The sequence below is a fragment of the Zeus faber genome (assembly GCF_960531495.2).
Source record: "Zeus faber genome assembly, chromosome: 10".
NCBI lineage: Eukaryota > Metazoa > Chordata > Actinopteri > Zeiformes > Zeidae > Zeus > Zeus faber.
Window position 1 is genome coordinate 24662823 of NC_137199.1, and position 23916 is coordinate 24686738.

Here is a 23916-nt window from a genome sequence, read left to right on the forward strand (position 1 = left end):
TCACGCTCCCTGCGAAGGATCTTTTATTTCCCTCCGATTGCATTCCCCCTTTTTTTTTTTTTTTTTTTTTCTTCTCATTTTAAACATTTTTTTTTTTTTATCATTTTTTTTTTTTATTATACGCAAAACGCCCTATAATAATCTCTACGCGGGGCTGTGTGTGTTTACCGCTAAACTGGATTTTAATTGTATTTTTCTTTTTTTGTTTTTGTCTTCCCTCCCCGTGTTAAGTTGAACCGAGCCCCATGACAATGCTCCTCGACAGCGGTCCTCAGTTCCCCTCGTTGGGAGTAGGGGGCTTCGGGGCGCCGCGGCACCACGACCTGGGCGGCCGCGACCCGGGTCTGGGTCTGAACCCCTTCGCCGAGTCCTCCCACTCCGCGGCGTTCAAAATCAGCCCCGTCGCGCACGACATCGCCTCCGGCCAGACGTCAGCCTTCACCCCGCAAGCCTCCGGATACGCGGCCGCCTTGGGACACCCGCACGGCGGACAGGTGGGCTCCTACGGCGGGGGCGCCTTCAACTCCACCCGGGACTTTCTCTTCCGGAACCGGGGCGTCGGGGAGAGCGCCGCGTCGAGCGCCCAGCACGGGATCTTTGCCGCCGCATCCGCGGGGAGCCTGCACGGACCGCCCGGGATAACCGACAACCCGGGACATCTGTTGTTCCCGGGGCTCCACGACCAGGGGGTGAGCCACACGTCGTCGAGCGGACATGTGGTCAACAGCCAGATGCATCTGGGGTTACGCGGGGACATTTTCGGGCGACCGGACCCGTATCGTCCGGTCGCCAGCCCTCGCACGGACCCCTACGGCGCTCAGCTCCACAACTACAACCACCCGATCAACATGAACATGGGCATGAACGTGCCCACGCACCACCACGGTCCGGGCGCCTTCTTCAGATACATGAGGCAGCCGATCAAGCAAGAGCTGTCCTGCAAGTGGATCGACGAGAACCAGATGAACCGGCCCAAAAAGACCTGCGACAGGACTTTCAGCACCATGCACGAGATGGTGACGCACGTCTCCATGGAGCACGTCGGCGGCCCCGAGCAGAGCAACCACATATGCTTCTGGGAGGACTGTCCGAGGGAGGGCAAGTCCTTTAAGGCCAAGTACAAACTCGTGAACCACATACGCGTGCACACGGGCGAGAAGCCTTTCCCCTGTCCGTTCCCGGGATGTGGGAAAATATTCGCCCGCTCGGAAAATTTGAAAATCCACAAAAGAACACACACAGGTATGGTTTTCCACTGTTGTTTACCGCGTTGCTCGCGTGAATGGGATTACGTTGAATGGGGATGTTTTGCTATGCACATTGCGTCTGGCTCCAGCTCAGTGAAGGGGAGAGTTGTTTTGTTGGTGGAGAAAAATGGAGCCCCCTCAAACAGGATCATTTAGGATCCAACATCCTTGCCGTTAGAAATTGGGTTATTTATAATTTGCGTCAGGCAGTGGCAATGTTTTGCAATACAAGGAATCATTTAAGGCTAGGAATGTTGGGGCTGTGGCACTTGAGCTTTTTAACGTCCTATAACCAATTCGACACGTGTTTACCAATATGTAGCCGATATCGTTGTTATTTATTATTGTTGTTAGGAAATAAAATATCATGTATTATATATATTTTAGTGAAAGCCTTAGAAAAAAAACTGCATGCGCCAAAACCATCTAACGTGTCAGAGTTTGGGTTTATTAGCTCTATAATTCAATTTAGGACAACCAGCGGTGTGTCGTAGTCTTCTTAATGTGAAATTAGGCGTAGTTTTGGCGTTTTCCATAATCCTCAGAGCAGGAAAGAAAAAAAGTTTTGTTGATGACTAAAAACTACACCGGGGTGGGTGGGGGTGTGTGGGGGGGCTTAACAGCAGGCCTCTAGAATAAATAAAGCCTGACCAGAGGCTGGGAGCAAGGCATGCCGAGGAGCTTGTCTCGGCAGCGTTCGTGCCCGAGATTTCACCCTTTGACGGCGATTTTTCGAGGGCTGACAAAACAAGCACAACCGGTGTGATGAGCGGGCGCTGATCCGGGTTAATTTGCGGATTATCAAATTTGATTCCGCAGGTGAGAAGCCGTTCAAGTGCGAGTTCGACGGCTGCGACAGACGCTTCGCCAACAGCAGCGACAGGAAAAAGCACATGCACGTCCACACGTCCGACAAGCCATACATCTGCAAAGTGTGCGACAAGTCCTACACGCACCCCAGCTCTCTCAGGAAACACATGAAGGTACGGTTCCAAGTGCGTCGTTACGCCACCCAACGCCGTCACGGCACCACGCGACGCTGCGGGCCGGCGTCGTGGTGGTGGTGGTGACGCCACTAAACAGACGCGAGTCAGAGGATCAACTGTGGAGCATTGGATTGATTGATAATATCTCTAGATTCTCTCGATTAAAATCGAGAAACTAAAGCGCAAACGTTTACATATTTCTAATCCACACATGTGTAGGTTTAACAAATTAAAATCACCATTTTTTCCAGGTTGATCCAATGCCCTGTGATCCAATGATTTGTTGTTGTTGTTGTTGTTGTTTTTATTCCAGTGTGTGACATCCACGCTTGGTTTGATTAATGGTGTTGATCCTGTTTGATTGATGAACTGCTTTCATGCCTCCACAGTTTATTTTTGAATATCCGCGTGTATAATTAGATCCTAGATTAGCCTATGCATCAAATGCCTGACCACAGGCTATGCCCCTTGAATCTGAAGGGACATGCAGTATATGTGAAATGTCCCCCCTCTCCTTCACTGCAGGTCCACGAGTCCCAGGGCTCCGAGTCCTCTCCAGCGGCCAGTTCTGGATACGAGTCGTCCACGCCACCAGTGCTGGTCTCAGCAAGCACTGAAGACCCCACGAAAACACCCCCGTCGGCCGTGCAAAACACGCCCGGCCAAGGCGACGGACTGGCCCCCAATTTTAACGAATGGTACGTTTGAGAGGCGGAGGAAACGTCCCTGAACGCGGACTATGCAGGGAGCTTCACGGGGGAGACCTTAACAAACTTATTTCACGCCCGAGGTGTACACACAACATGGGATTTTCAACAGCACGAAGAGATGAGAAGCAAGCCAGCAAAAAAAAAAAACAACAACAACAAAAAAACAAACAAACAAAAAGAAAAAGAAAAGAAGCAGGCCACGTCCATTCTCAGGATCCGAGATTTGACTTTTATTCCGAGTTTGAAGAAATCAAATGAATCACGAAATAAAAACAAAACAAAACAAAACAAAACAAACAAACAACCATGATGCTTTCTAAGTATAAATAAATGTTTTCCTTTTTATTTTTAATTTACAGATTTCAGATGATTATTTTATTTTTCATTTTATGTATTTTCTCAAAATTTATTTAAAAATAAATAAAAAAAAAACAGGCAGATTATTTCACGCTGTTTTATATAAATGGTGACACACACTTTTCGTCGCCTTCCAATTGATTGTTAGTACTTCAGATAGTCTTAAGAAACGTGCCAAAGTCTTTGTCATGAACTTGAACGAAAAAAAAAATCATAAATAAATATTATACTCGTGAATGTATTTCCTTATTTGTTTGATGGGGTCGAATCTGTTGTCAACGTCCGTTTTCAGGTGGAGAAATGTGGTATTAGGATTGTTACCGTTAAATATAACGTTGCCTTTTGTTAATACCGTTGTACATACATATCCATGATGCCATATTTATCAATTTGTAATTTAATTATGGGTATGAGTTCTGAAACTTAAATGATATTTATGGAAATGTTTTCTAACAAGACTGTACAGTTTGGGTCATAATAACCAGCTTGGCATTGAACAAATGATGAAAACTCTTAAAGCTCCAACATTGCGATTGTATCCTTTTTTAACCAATACATGTGTCTTATTTGGAAGATATCATCTATATGAATTTTAAGAATTTGTCTATATATGATGCAGATGTTTCCGTTACTTTCATTTAGTTTATGAGACCATTGACATGTAAATCATTGACCTAGTAGAGCTGAGTTTAATCAAGCTGAGAAAGCTATAAAAAACGGTTGTGTTTTTTTTTTGTTGTTGTTTTTTTTTTTTTTTTTTTTTTTAAATCCTCATTTTGGGTTCAATTTAATATTTGTGTATTTACTTTTATAGAATCAGAGATAGATTTCAGTATTGGGGCGGGGGGCAAAACAAGTAAAAACCATCAGCCTTTTGCACTGGTATACAGGTGTTGAACGGGTGCACAAGGTCCATTCATGAAAGTCAAAAACACGGTGAGGGTATTTTAAGTCTTTCAAATTCGGGTGAGACATCCACATATGAGCCAGATTGGCAATCCTTAATAGTTCCAGCAAATGTCTTTGTGCAAGTATGTTTAAATGTGTGCATCGGCAACAATGGAACTGTCACAACACAGTATCTTCAAAATAAAAGTTTTTTTTGTCCGTCAGCTTGCATTGTTTTAAATGTAGTTCTTCTGTGTAACTAAGCGTGTTATTTGTTACTGTGGTGTTGCATATAGAGCAGTTTAATTACACATTTGCTTGTTTTGTGCAAATAAGTAGTCGAGACGACATTTTTTTGTTAACAAAATCTGGAGGAAGGAATATTAGGTCTATGTGGGTCGGGGGAGAATACGTTCAGTGGCAAAATAGTTACAGCATTGCATTGTAACCTATTCTCAAGAACTAAATATTATGCATACACAAAGTATATTGTGCTCATACGAGAACAATTTCAGACCACCAGCACTACTTTTAAAACAAAATGTAAAAACGGTACCTCGTGACAGTGATATATGACATAAGTTTATTTAAATAATTTAAGGAATATATGTTTTATATGCTATTTTCTATACCTTAATTTAAAAAGAAGTACTTTTCTTATTCCAACAACCTTTCTGCCCCCCATGTCCGATGAGTGAGAGGGACTATCTGATGTGTAACCACAGCTAGAATGTGATGTTGTAACACTTTCTGGGAGAAATGGGTCATGCTCCGAGCTATTCCTGAAAAGCAAAATGTTTTACTGATGAACTGTGTCACTGTGCCAGTCTGAGGCAAATGATGTTGCAGCAGTCGCCCCTTTTGCGTTATCTAGCGACCGGCAAAAAAAAAAAACAGAAAAAAAAACAAAACAAAAAAAAACAAAAAAAAACAAAGATTCCTTGTACTTTTAGGGCTGCTGTATGTTGGTTCATTTGTTTTTACCAACTATTTATGAAGAAATGTGAACGGAAATTTTGACTGAAATTAAAAAAAAACATGTGAAGAGACTTGCAGGCTGCGGCGCTTTTTGTTGTCCTTGTTGTGCTGCGATAGGCTGAACCTTCCTTCCAGCGCGGATCCGAGACTTGAACTTGACACTGATGAAGGCGCCATCTTGGCGTCTTGGTTCGGGGGGGGGGGGGGGGGGCGCGGGGAGGGGGTGAAGTTACCGAACCCAGCCTACTTGGTGCTTTCTGCACGGACTACTGCAAGGGCTGCGTTTGCCTCGGGTTTAGAACTGGATAATATTGATTAAAATAAATATATATATATATATATATATATATATTAAAAACAATAACGCGATCAAAAAGACAATATCTTTCATTGATGAGTGCCTTTGCAACCCAACGCCTGCAGGGAAAACATAGAAAGTTGCCCGCGGAGCGTCCACAACAACGGCAGCAATATCTATATCTACATATAAATATATGTCGGCCTGCGAAATTTCTACATTGCAAACTTTGGAAAGGGACCGGCGATGAGTGATAGCTCACAGCGCGAACAGTAAGGTCGCCGAAAAGAGGCGCTGCCGAAGCGTGCGTCGGGTTGACGATGAATTCCGACGCTGTGACGCGGGCAGCTCTAACGCGAAGCCCGTCGAGCGCGCGGGGTCTCGAAGCGCACCGGGGGCGGGCGGACGTGCATTCGCCCAACCGAGCAAACGACCCAACAGCTCAGAGAAACACGCACTAGTTACAGGACTTTGGGGACGGCCGGTCCCGCCCGGCTGCGGTTTGGATCGAGCCTCAACTTTTAATCCGCGCCGGTGACAACTGCGACGCGAGACACGGGATTTAAACGGATTTGAGGAACGGCCGTAAAAACGGCGCGGCCCGGTCCGGTCCGCCCGCCGCTCGGCCTCTCCGCGTGACGTCACGCCGTGACGTCACGCGGAGAGGCGCGCGTGCGCGCTCGGGGGCGAGACGCTGTCCGCGCGGAGCGGCGCGGACGGCCGACGCGCACACGCGCGCGGAGGACGTCGGCGTGCGTTGGAAAAAGCCCAGAGAGGAGACGCGCCGGGAGACAATGGAAGCCGGGAAGGATCCTCCGCGGATTACGGAGAGCGCGGCCGGTCACGTGACACGGGTTGTGGGTAAAAAGGCTCGCGGCGGGTCTGGCTGACGACAATGCGCCCGGAAATAGACAGAGCGCAGTTTTGAGTGACGTCACGACGTCGCCGAATTGAACGCTTGAGAATGATGCAGCTGCAAAAGCGCTTTTAAGATGTGTAAACTCATCTGATGACGAACTTTATTTCTTTCTTTATTTATTTATTAATTATTACTTTTATTTATTTATTTATTTATTTATTTGTTTGTTTGCTTGTTTATTACAAACGTACTTCATTTACCGCACTTCATCTATTTATTACAAACGTACTTTATTTATTTATTTATTTATTTATTTATTTATTACAAACGCACTTTAGTTATATATCACAAACGTACTTTATTTATTCATAAAAAACGTACTATATGTATTTATTACAAATGTACTATATTTATTCATTACAAACGTACTTACGCCACAATCATAAAATGAGTAGGCCTAACAGGATCAACTTTATTAAAACTAATTTTCTTTGTGAAACCCATAGGATTTTTTTTTTTATTGACCCATTAACACCAATACCCCCCCCACACCCCCGTTAAGGCAATGGGGTGGGGCCCACCTCACGGAGGGAAAACAACGTTATTTCTCTGAAGTTACTTAAAGTTCAACGAACACGATCAGACTATCACACTATTGTGCCCGGCGATTACCTCACCGCTTCCACCCATTCAATGGCGGAGCATAGCGCTGGATAAGCGCAGAGCAGGGGATAAGAGGATCAAGGGAGGCTCCAAGCGCTTGTTGTCTGCACGCAACACCGACGTGATCTTAAATGATCTGCGCTCTCCAAAGGACACATCCAGCTTTCACCACTTGTATCGATAGGTCTATATATGTGTTGCATTGCAGTCGGTCGTTCTTGTATTCAGCAGTCACACGTGTATAGGGGATGCAAGTGACTGATTTGGAGCCTGAAAACGTTTAAAAAAAATGGCAGAAAAAATACAACAAAGCCTGGCAAACTTTAAAAACCTGACAATGACAATTTATTTGTCACATAATTCACTTTCCAATCACTTCATTCTAACAATATGAAGCGTTTTGCGGAAATATGATGCCAACTACAATCAGGGTGTATTTTTAACTATACTTTACTGTACTATATTGTACTTTATAGCGCTACTTCACAACCTAAGAATTAACATTTATCTGACCGTGGGTCAACACCCAGCTGCATAACAGTGGATCTGCTTGCCAAAGTCACTTCCTATTATACCTCCAGAAGGCTGTTGAATATGCATTTAGCAAGTACTGTATTCAGGATGTGTCTTTAAAACTTCCCAATGTGTTAAGGCTTTTTAGATGCTAAGCACATGGCACAAAGGCCCTGTCATTCACTTTAATGATTCTTCAAATTGTCAGTTAGGACTTATTTATCTTTAATATGCAGGTAGCCTACAGCCATTGATGAAGAAATTAGTACAGAAGCCTATTACATTAAGGCCTAATGTTGTTAGCATTTCAGGTAGGTAAGTCAGACAATTTTGGCCTTCCCCAATGAGCTAGGGCCAAAGTTCCAGAAATACAAAATATCCATATACTATCTATTAAATAGTATCATAAATAGGCCACATATAGCCTAAAATGTCAGTTTGGTGTTGGATTGTAAATATTAAACAGTGTTCAACACTACAATTGTAGGTATCTATGTAAGTATGTATGCATTTATTTATTTATCTATCTATCTATCTATCTATTTATTTATTTATTTATTTATTTGTTTGTTTGTTTGTTTGTTTATTTATCTGTGTGTTTGTTTGTTTGTTTATTTATCTATTTAGTTAGTTGTTTGTTTGTTTATTGACTTATTTATTTATTTGTTTGTTTGTTTATTTATTTATTAGGTCGTTCAACTTTTTTTTTTATGTTACTTGTTGGCTTGCATGTTTGGACAGCAATACACCAACCAACGCCAAATCAAATTCTGCAAACGGCCAAATAAACAGGTTCTAGTATAGTCTGTATTTATAGGCCTCTGGTCGTCAGATTTGTGGTCATCACATCACAAAAATTTTACATCCTGGAATAACATTTCCAAAATAGGACAGCGATAACGGCCCACCATATCCATAGCATGTGTCCAACAGGAGACAACATCTGCTTGGGTGTCAGGAACCTGATGAATTCCTCATCAGAGCAGAGTCGGTGCCAACGGTTCCCCGGAGTGAGAAGCAGGCAAACGCTCATTCAGCAAAGCAGATGTTCCACAATTGTGCTTTGCGTTTGTCTTTTTGACAGATATATTTCCAGCATATTTGGGAGGTGATAAATGAGCAATTGACATCATTCTCTTACACACACACACACGCACACACACACACACATATATATATATATATATGTGTGTGTGTGTGTGTGTGTGTGTGTGTGTGTATGTGTGTGTAAAAGAATGATGTCAATTGCTCATTTATCACCTCCCAAATATATATATACACACACACACACAAACACACACACAGACCATTCTCCACACAAACACTTCCCAAACCCAGAAAAGTGAATTTATTTCCTGATTTCATGGGAGATAAATGATCTGATTGGTCTTTTTATATCAATCTACTTTCCCATTTGTTAATGTCTCTTCCTGCGTAAAGAAAGGGAATCCCCGGCTCCTCACGCATTTACCCTTTGAAAGGAACTAGGCAATGATGGTGAGATCGGCCGACTCAGTGTTTCTTGCTCTAGTTGCATTTCAAGCTGCCCTTCTTTTTCAGATAAAGTCTCAGTGTTTCTTGTTTATTTTTATGTATTATTATAAGTTGTTTTGATTGTCCCTCCTGTTTTTATTTTTTTTATTTATTTTTATTTTACCTGACAGAAAACAAATTTCCTAACACAATAAAGATGAATTGGTCGACGTCTTCCACCAAACACGATGAATTAGATCACCGTTCTATTCATTCCACGCGTGCGCACCGAGCTGTGAAGTTGTGCCGCGCTCGGAACCGCGTCTCGTGCGCCAGTCCTCGATGAGACCCCCCCCCCCCCACCCCCACCCCCACCACCCCCACCACCACCACACCCACTACACTCCATGTGTTACTAAACACATTCAGAAACGATGATGAATGAAGGAAACACTGCCCAATGAACGAAAAGATACAAAATAAAATGAATAAACGCATGAATGCCGTTAGATGTGGGGCTTTTTTTGTTGTTGTTTTTATTCCCCACAAAAAAAAAAAAACATAGATAAGAGGTGCTACTGTGCAACAGAATCAAAGGAGCATTAAAGTCAGGCAATATCTTTAGCATAATTCAGATTTTCGTCCTAGAAACGCCAATCAAGACGGAGGGAGCGCTGCCGCCGCGGTTGCGTAATGTCTGCGCAATATTTCAATCCGTTATGGATGTGCACGGAGGCTGCATGAATAACAATCTGCTTGATCCCGACGCAAGCTTTGCACGTGCCTAGTAAATAGTAAACGGAAAAAAATATGAATGACCCTGCAATTGGGGTCTACGGTGAATATTTATAAAATATTTATTAAAGAGGTCTTAAATACTACTCATAATAATATCAATCTGATTCACTGAGATCAAGCTGTAGACCGCTTACCAACATTTAATTTGTATGTCTACAAACCATACTTAAATAAACGTATTCCAACTCTAAATATTAAATGCCTTGTGTTCATTCATAGCCCCCATAAAATGCAATTATTGACAAAAAAAAATCTTCTCCTTCTCCACCTTGTATGTACTATGAGCCCAGACTCGTGCCATTCACAAGATCATCAAACGGCAGCAAAGTTTGAGGATTCAACTTTGGGTATTAGACTTCAACAAGAAAAATCAACAGATTAAACAAAGGTCTAAAAAAATGGAGCCTCAGTTTTGAAAAAGGAGAATAAATGAGACCCCACTTCTCAATAGACTAATGTTACTGTTGTTGTGCACTACGGAGTATATTGGGTTCCTTCTCAATTCAATGGACTGCCCATATAAGACAGACAAAAAGAATAAAAAGACAGACAGATGACAGACAGACAGACAGTAGATCACTATACATTTTTTCCTTTGTGTTCCAGAGATTATCTCTATACTTAAATGCCTTTTTTTTTTTCTTTTTTTTTTTTTTTTTTTTTTTTGCATGGGCACAGTATTGTTGCTTCTGTATGTGGGATATTCAGCATCTGTATTATACACGTTTACAATGACCCAAAACACAAAACATCACTTTTCATATACAACCCTGCTGCTGTATTTGTCCTCAGGTCTTCCACTGTAGCATCTGGGTAAAATAATGCAACACCAGGCCATATTTTCCAATTGACCCAAGACACTTCCACTTTGTTGCCCTCTGGTTTGATGCTGGCACCAGTGGACCACTGCCCCTTCGTGGAGAAGATCAAACCAGCATTCATGCTTCAAGACATTTTTCTTTCCACAATACGTCCCCGACCAACTCCATCGAATAACTTTTGTCAAACTCCCTGGCCAATGCAGGAATTTCCCCGAAAGTGATTATACGAGAGAGGCCATTTAGTAAAGAACAATATCAGAGAACGGGTTGGTGTTGGTAGGAAGAGGTGCATGGCCGGGAGGAGGAGGAGGAGGAGGAGGAGGAGGAGGAGGAGGAGGAGGAGGAAGAGAGGGAGGAGAAGGAGAGGGAGGAGGAGGAGGAGGAGGAGGAGGAGGAGGAGGAGGAAGAGAAGGCAGGTAGGAGGGCCTGGTAAAGGGGAAAGCCAGGTGCTGGCGGAAATTGGCAGGCGATTGCCAAAGCGACCTCATGCCAGGATAATACATGGGACCATAGGTGTCCCCGAGCCAATCCCAACTCTCATGCTGATAGCCTTTCAATGCCTGTGGGACAATCTCTCCTATAATTGCTTTTCCTCTTCCAATTCCCTTCAAAAGGGGAGGCATTTTGTTTCCTGCAACCGCTCTTAAAGTGCTGGGAATATTGTATATTTGAGTTGTTCCTTCTCGTAAAATATATAAGTAGTTTATATCTGTCATAGTAGGTGTAGCCTACATATAGTAAAAAAGAAAAAGGGTAATCAATTCATATTTGTGAAAAACAAAAAATAAATATTGAAAACATAGGGTAGCCAAATATTTTAAATGCACTCAGAATGCCATAATGGCTTAATGTGGCCAAGGTGTGATTATTTTTTTTTGATTGGCAAACACTTTGCAGAGGTGCACACACTCCCACAAAGGACCTTTCAAATGTGTAGGTAATCTATACGATATAAAAAATTATAATAATAATAATAATAATAATATTGCCCAATAATGTCGTCTATGTCTTTGAGAAATTCAATCCATCCCCTGGTTTGATGACCTATGACATATTTTTTTCCCAGTGGATGGAGTCAACCTCTGTGCTTAACTGAAACCCTAGACTTCTTTTCACTCCCTCCTCAAACATTCCACATCAATATAAAGTTGTCAAGACAACTTTGACCCTATTCTCCCCCCATGGAGTACCCATTTTGTTTTAATTAATTAATGTATGAACGTATTAATTCATTATTTAATTAAATATTATTATTATTATTATTATTATTATTATTATTATTATTATTATAGTGACTAATGTGTAATTGTGATCAATACTACTACTAGTACTACTACTACTACTAATAATAATAATAACAATAATAATATAGTTAAATTAAAACACTTATTGTGTTTAATTAATGCTTACTATACACGATTACCCTATAAATAGTTTTCTTATTTCAGGTTTTTGTGGATATAGTTTTGGATCCAATTTTAAGCCGCTCACCTCTGCCTTAAGAATTTGGAGGGAGGCAGAATGCGCTTCTTGTCGTTAACGACTCACTTGTCGCGTCCTTGAGGTTTGACGCACAAAGCTCAGCCACGCAATGGGAGTAAACCAGTGGAATCCAGCAACAGTTTTCCAGGAAGCAAATTAATTTTATTAGCATTTTTTTAAGAAAAAAAAACAACAAAAAAAACAAAGTTACAAAAGAAACGAAATATGTTGGGAATTGATTTGTGCGTATTTTTTGTTTTTAAATTGGAGAAAACCACAATATTAATCTCCCAATGTCGTTTTTAAAAGATTCAGTGCGTATTCTGGACTAAAAGTGATATTATGGCGTTCATTATGCAATATCCTCACGTTCCGTAATAATCATTCGAATCTGAAAGGTCTGAAAAGTATTTTAGCGGGTTTTTTTGTTTTGTTTTTTTATTTAGAGTCATCTTATTTATATTTTAATTTTATTTCCCAGAAAACGCGAAACGAATGGATTTGCCGGCTACCAGCTCTGGCTGAGGCCTTAACAGCTGTAGTCCAATTTTAACAAACATCACTATCTTACTGTTTGTTTTTAGTTCTGCGCAGCATGAATTATATATTCCCTATCCTGTCTGGCAGTTCCATTTAATATTCCGCCATTCATGCATTAGAAATGAAGGGATGCGAGGGGACGGTTGTAGAAATAAAAAAAGATGGAACATTTGGCCTCTCACTCAACGTCCAATGGCCAAGTTCACACACTAGACAATGAACCTGGCCTTTTTTTTTTTTTTTTTTCTAGCAAAGTCAACTTACTACACTTTCCCCCTCGGCGATTTGCATAAACGCAGTCTAATAATTAATATGATGTTAATTCGGATGGGAAATTTCTTGAAAATCTCGCCCCCGCCTGAATTGGGAGTGAAAATCACTTCATTTCAATTCAAATCATTTCAGTCACGTTAGCACACAGTTAAGTCTGAATGTCTGTTAAGTCCGCCTCTCCCCTTATTTTGTTTTCTTGTGCATATTCCTTTTGAAAACAGAAGATTGTGTGCCAGACCACTACTCCGTTTAATTTACCTTGTCTGGGGAATGATTTTGCTGTATTACCTAAATAAGGTGAAATGTGGGGCATGCAGACTGCAGTCTACTGCTTGTCGGAATCAGTGGAGTGTGAAATTGCAACACCAGACAGCCAGGATAATAGCTCAGAAGGGGGCTAATGTCCCTGCTACATTCACAGAACATTTTCATAATGGCTAAATTAAAAGAAAAAAAAACATAGGTTTATCCTCCGTTCCCCATTGCCCCCCCCCCCCCTCCCCCCTCTCCTGTATTGCTCTGTTCTTTGTGGTGATAAAAACTTATTTGTCAGTTCCCTTTCGGAGCTACAGAGATGGTCTGTGACCCTAAATGCTCTCGGGGAAATGGAAATAACGTGGGGAGAGCACGGCGGAGGCTTTCGCTGGTTCTAATTTGGGTGGTTTAAAACCCCCCTACAACAACCCCCCCCTCCCCCTCCCCACCGACCACGAGCCCGCTTGGCTTGTGAAGGGAGGGAGAGACAAAATAATTAAAACACACGACCCGACGCAGTGTACTTCCTATTCATCTATTTCGACCATAAAGCGGTTTACATGACAGTTATTAAGTCGTGGCTCTCCTCCGCGTGTAAAATGTCGCCGGCGGGCCCTCTGGGGTTTTTCAGGCTGCCCCATCCCCAAAAACCTCGGCCGGCCCTTGCTTTTAGATCATTCTCAAATCGTCCCCGCAAATCCCTTCAACTAACCGTTTAACATTCCCACTGGCGCTAAACCTTAATCTTTCCGCCGACTGGGGGTCACGATCCCGGCGCTCTTAACTACCCGGTTGTCAGTTGTACCGGCAACCGGAACGAAAACACCCCCCCCCCCCCCCTTCAGCCTGCACACCTCGTTCAAGGCGACGCATATAATTTCTCCCTCCGTCTAGAGAGGAAGTCGGCGGGGGCGGGCGTATTGGGGGGGCTCCGCAATTTGCGGCGAACCGGGGCGACAAAGTCGGGCGTCGCACAGCACCGTTCACTTCGACGCCCTTGCGCTCGCAGAGCCGGTTCTGCGGCTTCAAAGCGTAGGAAAGCAGGCGATGGGATGGGATGGGATGGGACGGGAGGGGCGCGAAGCGGGGCCCGGCCATTGTCGAATCCCGCAGCCGCGATGCTTCAGGTGAGCGGGAGATGACCAAAACACCGGTAGTCAACGCATCGCTGGGGGGCCCCCCGAGGGCCGCGTGCGACTGGACATCTTTTTATGGCTCCTTAAGCTCTCACAACAAACCCAGGCCCTCTTCGTTAAGGAGATATGGTGTTTTGAGATTGTTTTGATGTCGTCGGGGGAGCAGACGGACCATTGGCTAAGCATTGGAAAGAGCAGACAGACAGACAGTCCAAGCGGTTTAGCCTTGTTTAAAATTATTAATCCACTTCAATTCCAGCTGGCCCCCTGACAACATAGAACCCTATCAAAAAAATCAGCGCCTCCATTGTGAGGCCTGGCAGAAGGGGACAGGGCGTATCTTTTCTGCTCCAATCAGTATCTAGAGGTTGGGCGATTAAAAAAAAAAAAAAGAATTCCCCCTCCCGGCCCTCCACCACCCCTACCCCACCCCGCCCTCCACCCCCAAAACCGCTCAGCGGGGAATAACGGAATCATTAATTCTCCATTAATTTCTGGAAAAAAAAAATAAAAAAAAACACAAAAAGTGGACGCAGGCTCAACGTAGGCGCTCGGCGACAAACGGAGGGGAGCGACAAGTGCTCCGGTCCCCCCCCCGTTCGGATTTGAGGAGTCTTCAAACGTGGACTACCTGTCGTTTGAAAAATGTTTAAAAATAAATAAATAAAAAGCTTAACAAAAACCGTGTTTAAACCTTTGATGTTAATAAGCTGTTAAATCTAAAAACCCAAAGCCCCCCGGATCGAAAAAAGCGGCATTATCTTGCCGTCTGCGGACGTGGACGTCCCCGCCGCTAAGATTACTTGTGATCTGTTTTACTTCCGTGTTATTAATCATGTCATTACAGCAAAGCGGCCACCGCGATGAATGGCTGAAGAAATTCATTTGAAATAGCGGGTAAACCTTTTAAACCAAGCGGATATCTCCCTTTCAGTCGAAACGCGGGAGAAACCGAAATACGACCCCTGAGGAATGTACACGTTTGAAAAGGTTTGGGAGGGAGGGTTTGACGAACAGGCCAAGGACTCAGCACATACACAATATACAGTAATACAGGTGTTATGTTGACGTACACTGTACACAACATTTTAATAGGAAGGGAACCATGCGTACAGTGCTTAAAAGAACAACGAAACGCGCGCACACACACACACACACACACACACACACACACACACACACACACACACACACACACACACACACACACACACACACACACACACACACACACACACACACACACACACACACACAGGCAGGACTTAGAAGTGGTTTATAATACAGAGGACGTGCCAGACTGCTAACCTCACAAAGCTAAAGTAGGGGAAGGGGGGGGGGGGGGCGGCCTGGGGGTCAGATCCGTACGAGGACAAAAGGGGGGGGGGGGTCGGTTCTGCTTTGTCCCCCCCCACCTCGACGACCAAACCACCGGGTACGGTGAGCGCACGCCGTCCGTCGGGGCGCACACGCTCCGACCGCCAACGCCACCTTACTCCACCTCCGAGCCCAGCGGCCGCAATGCGTCGGCGCCGTATGACCCCGGCCGGCGGGGGGGGGGGGATGTCACACGTACGCGGATCGGCACATTACAGCAAACAGGCACACGCATGAAAGAGTGCACACCCACTCACTCGCTCGCCTGCTATTTTGTCAGGAAATGGGGCTCCAATTAGATGTAATTAATGGAAGATATGTGAAAAGCATTTCAAAAATGTATTGCTTTTTTCTTTTTTATCTCTCCAATTGATCTCTCTCTCTCTCTCTCTCTCTCTCTCTCTCTCTCTCTCTCTCTCTCTCGCTCCCTCACCCTCCGGATCATTCTGAAGCATCCAGAGATTGACAGAACAAAACCAGATTGTTGTGGAGATACTAATTATTTAATGAATTCTTTATTTATTTTTAAAAGTTCCCTGGGCGGGTGATGTGCTCCGACTGTTACAGTAGATGGAAAATTACAGGCTGGAGGACAGTGAGTGACAGATGAACAGAGTCTGAGGGGCAGGGGGGTGGGCCGTGCCATCCAAACATGCCTCCACCCCCCCCACCCACCCCGCCCCACCCCAAATACACACACACACACACACACACACACACCACACTGCCAGGGTTCTGACACCACCTCCATTTGCCGCATTCCATTTCAACAAAACTGCGGTATTAATCATGTGCACTCATTTCAGTGTGTGTGTTCTGTGTGTGTTCTGTGTGTGTGTGTGTGTGTGTGTGTGTGTGTGTGTTCTGCTCAATCCCCCCCAGGTTTCAGTTTGTTCGAAACAACCCTCAAAATGACAGAAGATGACAACTGCTGTCCTGGCACCCGACCGCAGCAGGAGCAACACGTATCTAACAAAAATTAAAGTAAAAACGCTCTATACAGACAAGTAAAATAATAATAATAATAATAATAATAATAATAAAGTGTCCTTTCTCCCAAAGTGATAAGTAGGACAGGGTGGGGGTGGGGGTGGGGTGGGGTGGTGGGGTGGGGTGGGGTGCAGGAAGGAATTGGTCCTTATTGATTTGACAAGTGAGTGAATAATTCATCCCTCGGAGTGGGCATCAGCTGTGGATATACCTTCTACTACTAGTACTGGTATTGTTTAATAGATAGATAGAGAGAGAGAGATAGAGATAGATAGATAGATAGATAGATAGATAGATAGATAGATAGATAGATAGATAGATAGATAGATAGATAGATGGATAGATAGATAGATAGGGGTCCTCCTATCATCCTCCCTTTCTTTCCCCTACTCTCCTCTGGAGTTTCTCAGATAGTGAGCATGGCCCCTTCTGGCCCGCCGCACCACTTCATGGGCGACTTCATTAATGGTCTCAAGTAATAATTCCAAATGTTCCTTTCGATCCCAGATTTCATATCATTTCTTCAGCCAAGTGCCCGGTGATTTACGTTCATTTCCAGCCTCCCCGGAGTTCTTGGCCGACAGGAAACAAGGCGGCTTTATTCATGGGTGTAATTCACACACTCATTGGCACTGGCCCGGGCAAGTGCCCCCTAGACGGAAAATTCTGTCTCTCTGCAATGAGCACAGCTATCTATGAGCGAAAAAAGAGAACGAAAGTTGTGAGCCATTGTAATAATTGGCTGAATTAGACACACACAAAAAAAAAAAAAAAGAAACGGAGCGGAGCAGTAGCCCTACCTGTTGCAACCACTTTAGGCAGAACATTCTTTTCAGCCAGGAGTTCACAGAAATTCACAGAAACTGGATTGAAACTCAGCGAAGGAACAAAGAAACCCCGGGTTTAAACTTTACAAACAGAGGATGGAACAGGAACAGTTCCGTTACAGAGCCCAAAAAAAATCATGTAGGTAAGAAATCAATCAATGCAGGAAAAAATATATATATAAATCCCGGTGCCGTTACCACTTGTCGCCACACGGTGCACTTCTCCAAAAGAACAGCGTGGAGATTCAGGGCAACATTAACTTCCCTAAAAAAAGGCTCAGACATCGGCTCCAGAATGACAATTTTTTGTTTTTGAAAGTCACTTGACGCTCTGATAACTCCAGATCTCTGTTTAAGTCGAGTGTTCATTATCGGAAACACCATGGGCAGAAATTTGGTTATAGCTTAAGTACATAAGTACATAAAACAAATGTCATATAAATAGATATATCTATATATTAATAAATAAAAAACAAAATTAATTCCACTAAATCCTCAACGCACATGGAAATGGTTTGAAAAATGACAGAGCTTTTCAACCCGAACTGAAACCCATCTGCACGTAATAAAAATGACAACTTTTTTAAAAACATTTTTAATAAAAGGCAACAGCCGGAGCTGGGGGATCTTGAAACCTTGAAGAGATTTTTTTTTTTTTTTTTTTGGGTAGGAATGGCATGAGTTTGTCTCAGTCTGTACTCTGACTGACTACCTGCTGAGCTACCAGATCCCCAGCGAGTGTGAAGTCAACCAGACTGCTTCCACTGACTCACACTGCCATCCATCCATCCATCTATCTATCTGTCTATCTATCTATCTGTCTATCTACCCATGGCGCTGTCTGTCTGTCCGTCTGTCTGTCTGTCTATCTCTCTATCTCTCTATCTATCTATGTATCTATGTATCTATCTATCTATCTATGGTGCTGTCTGTCTGTCTGTCTATCTATCTGTCTGTCCATGTGGCTAGACAGACAGACAGACAGAAATGTACTGTTTCATGATTCCTGTACGAATACGCTCATGCCTCTGAACACACACACAAACACAGGGTACGCACGCACGCACGCACGCACGCACGCACGCACGCACGCACACACACACACACACACACACACACACACACACACACACACACACACACACACACACACACACACACACACACACACACACACACACGTAAAGCTACATACTGAAAGGCAGCCTGTCAGTGGGTCATGGCGCTATAAAGAGTGTCAGAGGGATGGTGAGTTATGTGCTGGAGTTGCTGGTGACCCCTCTACATGATCTCCTCTCTCCCAGAGCAGGAACCCAAGCTGCTTCCGACTTCCACGCCACATCACAACGGCCTCTCCCAGACCTGAAAAAAAAAAAAAAAAAAAACCACCCCAAAACCAGGCATCTCCGATCAGTGGGCCGCCTATTGACTCTCTCTGCTCGGTCATTGTCATAATGGCTGCCAGAGGAACCTAAAAAACGTATAGAGTTCATTTTTCTTTTCTCTCTTGCTGTTTTCTCTCATGCATTTTCTGCTATCTGTCTCGTCCCCCCCACCCGTTCTCTCATCAACTTACCCATAAACACAGACACACACACACACGCACACACACACGCACACAGACACACACACACGCACGCACACAGACACACACACGCGCGCGCCAGAGGCAAATTCAAGTTTCCATTCATGCTTCTCATTATTGGAGCATGTCGGTATTTTATAGGTCTGTGTAAACCCCCTGAGTTAATGCACTTTAAAATGGATCCTGGCACTATTACCTGAGCGCGCCGGCGCAGGGGCCCGTACGTCGCCGCAGCCAGGGCCTAAGATGGTGGACGACAAAAGAGCATGACTTGTTAATTATTTTTAACTGCCGGATAAAACTAAAAAAGATCACAAACTGGCCAGGATACACACACATGGGGTCAAAATCCTCCACATCCGCGAATGACCACCTTGTTTTGTTTTATGGGGAAAAATACCAGGTTTTTTTTTTCACTCAAATTAGTCGCTGGAATTCATTAATGAGCAAATAATTCCGGTTCAATTATTAGAATAACACATAATTGTCGTCAGGATTGCTTACCGGAAAAAAGAAGAAGAAAGTCATTGGAAATGTGTTTAGACCCACTCAAAATCAAAGGGCCATTATAAAATAATAAATTAAGAAAACAATGAATTTAATTTTTTAATATGCCATAATTAATCATTCTAAGTAAGATAACATGCAAATCACCATCCATGTGAAAGTTAGAATTAAAGGCAGGTGTGGAAGATACTTAGGTATTTTATTTTGGTAAAAATAAAATGCTATCTAATGACAAGGGGTATGCTAATATCTGTGTTTGAATTTTACTGTGTGTGTGTGTGTGTGTGTGTGTGTGTGTGTGTGTGTGTGTGTGTGTGTGTGTGTGTGTGTGTGTGTGTGTGTGTGTGTGTGCGTGTGTGTGTGTGTGTGTGTGTGCGTGGGTGCGTGCTTCCGTGCGTGTGTGTGTGTGTGTGTTTCCGTGCGTGCGTGCGTGTGTGTGTGTGTGCGTGTCGTCAGACAAGCCGCTCCTGGGACGAGTCAGTGGCAGCAGCGTTGGGTCGCTCCGCGTCGCGGGGACAATAAAAGGTGGCAGCTCAGTCAAAACAAACCCTGTTCTTCCAGGACGGACCCAAGTGCCGGTGAAGAGGCTCTTTTCAGCCCTAATGTGGCAACGTAATCTGCCTCACAACTGGGACAGGCCATCGGGCCATCCCTGACTTACTAGAGGACCCCGCCCCCACCATATATATATATATACACACAGTATATATATACAGCATATATATACAGTATGTATATATATATATACACCATGTATATACAGTATATTCTGTGTATATATACATACTGTGTATGTATGGTGTCATTATGCTTCATAGTACTTAAGTCTTTTCTCAAGCACAGCTATCACAACAGAAAGTGCTTTGATTCCCTTTTGCACCGATACTGATATCGAGGTCCAAGATCCATTTCAACCTTATTTGTCCCATACTTACCTCTCCTTTCAATATCTACCTTTACCCCAAAGCATCAGCACGAGCCTGAACGCTGTTGAGGCTGCTCTTTCTCCCTCTCGCTCTGTGTGCTGTGTTCCTTGAAGAGGCCCGGCGTTTCCCCCCTGCCCCTCCTCTCAGGGAGCCAGCTCGCGAGGGGGAAACCTCGCCGGTCCCCGGGTGACACGAGGGGAAGGTCTTTCTCCGGCGAGCCAGCCCTGGCGCTGCCCAGAGCGGCCCCGGAGCGCGGCCCAGCTGGCCTCCTGACAATTTGGCTGACAATGGCGGCCAAATTAGTTCTCACTTTATTACAAGCGCTGCCTCAAATTACTTTTCTTTCCTCGCCGTACAAAAAAAAAAAGAAAAAAAAAAAAATGAAAAGGGGGCAAATTGAATCTGAATTGATCCGAGGGTGGCGGCGGCGGTGGCGGCGGCGGTGGCGGCGGCGGCGGCGGCGGCGGCCCAAAGTCGATGGTAATAAAGCAGAGTTTCCCGCTTGATCCAGATCAAGAATAACCATTACAGGAAACTTATTTGGAATTTATTTAATTATTAAAAGAAAACTCCAAAGTGCAGGGACGCTTTTTTTTCTTCTTCTTCTTCTAGGCTGGAGGAGATGAGAAAGGGGATTTTCTTTTCTTTGCACAACCCTCCCACCACCCACCACCCCCCTCCCCCAACCCCCAACCCCATTCCAGCTCTTTCTCTCCCTTTACTTCTTCTTCTTCTCTGCTGAAACATGTGGTCAGCTGTTGTGCTTCCATGTGGTCAGATGATCAAAGCCGGGGAGCAGCGGTAATTGTCCCCCGCTGAAGGCATGCCCGGGCCGGGATCAACGGCCCAGCAGGTGGGGGGGACAGGCCTGAGAACGGAGGGAGAGGGTGGAGGAACGCGAGAGGCCCTGCCTGGCAGAAATAAAGACTTCCTAAGGGTCTGCTCTCTGACAACAGAGCCCCAAAGGGAGAGTGAAAAATGAAGCCTCCATACATTCTGAGAGGTTTTCAATCAAGGGGAGCGGGGGCCGTCGGCGGGGCCGGCGTGGCGGCGGGTGGAAGGCGTAAGAGAATGGGATTATAATATTTGCTCAGAGCGCAAAGGGGGAGCGATTGTGGAGCCATTTCACAGTGGCCTCAGAGAGGAGGGGGAGAGCTATGTCGAATGGAGGGAGGGAGCTCGGCGGTTCGTAAAATATGGATGTTTGTTTGTTTCACCTGCTCACCCCGGCTTATCCGGGTAACCGCCTTGTGTTGGCAAACAAAATACGGCACGGAAATAAACTGTGCGCCGTCGTGTTCACACAAACACACAGACGTAAACCAATATTTCAGATGCACCCATGCACGCATACACACACACACACACACACACACACACACACACACACATATATATATATATATATATATATATATATATATATATATATATATAAGCTGTAAATATATATATATCAAGTCAACCCTTAAAGATTCACACACACACACACACACACACACAAACAGACGCCAACAAATACACATAAATAAAGACAAACACACACACACCCACACACACACACACACACACACACACACACACACACACACACACACACAGGCATACCTTGGCAGGTCTGTGTTTACCTGCTCGCCGGAGGGAGCTGTGAAGACTCACAAGTCGGGCTACTTTGCATGTACGTGGGAGCCCGCAAAACACTTCTCACCGCTGTCCGTCATTTTGATTGCCCAGCACGACTCCCCCGCCCTAAACCTCAGAACACATCCACACCCCCCCAACATCCCCACCCGGCCCCACCACCCCACCCCACCCCGTGGCCAGATGGCTTTTTTTTAACTGTTTGTGGGCTCTTGCACCTCTGCCCCGCCGCTAAATCCCCGAGATGGCCGGGCCGGGGCGAGGCCGGTGCCGCTGGTGTCCGGACAAATGGTTCGGAGGTAGCAGAGCAAATAAAACAGATTAAGTCTTTTCACAGATACTTCAAAACTATTTTGGCACCGAGCCACAGATCCCCCCCCCCTCTCCCAACACACACACATACAACCACACACACACACACCTTATCTTTGATAGGAGTAAAACATCAGTGCATCTTCAACCAAATCAGCCTCATAATCTTTGGACATTTTTGAGGGTTCACGCCCAGACACAGTATAATTGACTTTTTCGGCTTCTTTGTAGCATGGGATGATAAATACATTGGAGGAGCGTTGCATCAGAAATACATTTTGGTAATTCAAATGGAAGCACACGTCGATGACAAATTGGGGTTATACAGAGGTACACAATGAATGTTGTCGTTTAAAGGCGCAAAAAAAGAAAAAGGTTGATGCTTTAAGGCTACAGGGGGAAAAAACATTCAAAATTCAATTGGGAAATTATGGGTGAAATTAATAAAAATATATATTTTCATTGTTTTGAGCGGGAATGCAAAAAAAAAAAAAAAAAAAAAAAGACTTCCCATTTGAAGTCCTGAAAGGCTTATTCAAGTCAACGTACAGGGCCTGCCGTCTTTGTGAAGTGTCTTCCTAATTGCATGTTTTTTTTTCTTTTCTTTTTTTTCCCATTTTTGCGTTGAATCTCAAAACCAGTTTACTCTGCGAGAAAGGAATTAAACAACAGCACTTCTGAAAAGCAGTTTAATTCAAGTGAATTCAAGTGAAGTGCGAGAGAAAGGCGCCGCCGCGGCGAAACGGCATCAATGGAGGAGGATATGAAGTAATATCCAAATGTCACCTCTCTGCTCGATCCAGCCAAAGGTTACGTTCTTGACACCCGCTGATTCCTGTCATTAGGTCGCCTAGCAACGGATTGCAGGCTATTATTAGCTTCGGCAAAATTAAGATTTTCATTTTGTTAACACAAAAACGCTTATCTGAAAACTGTCACATGTTGACTCAAAAAGATTTCAATGGCATGTAATTGAAGTACGAGTAATTAGGATTGGGCCCCGTCTGAGACGGTGCCTACCAAGCGCCGTGTCAGAGTTCAGGTGTGGCTGCATATTGCACAAAGAAATTAAAGATGGATACAGAATTTTTCCATAAGTGTCTGTCGAGTGATGTGCTCATTTGTTCTTTACATTGATGGCGACCGTCCTTTATTCATCCTTTGCAGTAGGGCTGCATGCTAGGACAAGAAATATTCTCATTAGACATTAACCCTATTGTTTCTTCATCCTATGCAGTCATTTAAGATTGAATTCAAAATCTACCACCCGGCCGACTCCATCCTTATTCTGCAGCTCCATCACATCAAACACGCGTCTAATCGTTTGACCCGTTCACACGCGTCAATCCTGCCTCAACCAACCGATCCGCCCCTCGCGCTCGCATCTTCCCGTATATCACTCCAAACCTCCATCCAGCGGGAGTCATGGATCCAGACGCCTGGTGTGACTTTAAGTACAGGGCAGTGACCCAGA

The 23916-nt window shown here is 44.3% G+C and overlaps 1 protein-coding gene across 1 annotated transcript; it reads left to right on the top strand.

Moving 5' to 3' along the window:
* Positions 1-245: 245 nt before the first annotated feature.
* On the top strand, positions 246-2941 carry zic3 (zic family member 3 heterotaxy 1 (odd-paired homolog, Drosophila); the record flags this gene model as incomplete). Its single annotated transcript, XM_080008677.1, has 3 exons — positions 246-1242; positions 2067-2230; positions 2759-2941. The coding sequence occupies 3 exons, from the start codon at positions 246-248 to the stop codon at positions 2939-2941; spliced, it is 1344 nt and encodes a 447-aa protein (XP_079864803.1).
* Between the last annotated feature and the right edge of the window lie 20975 nt (positions 2942-23916).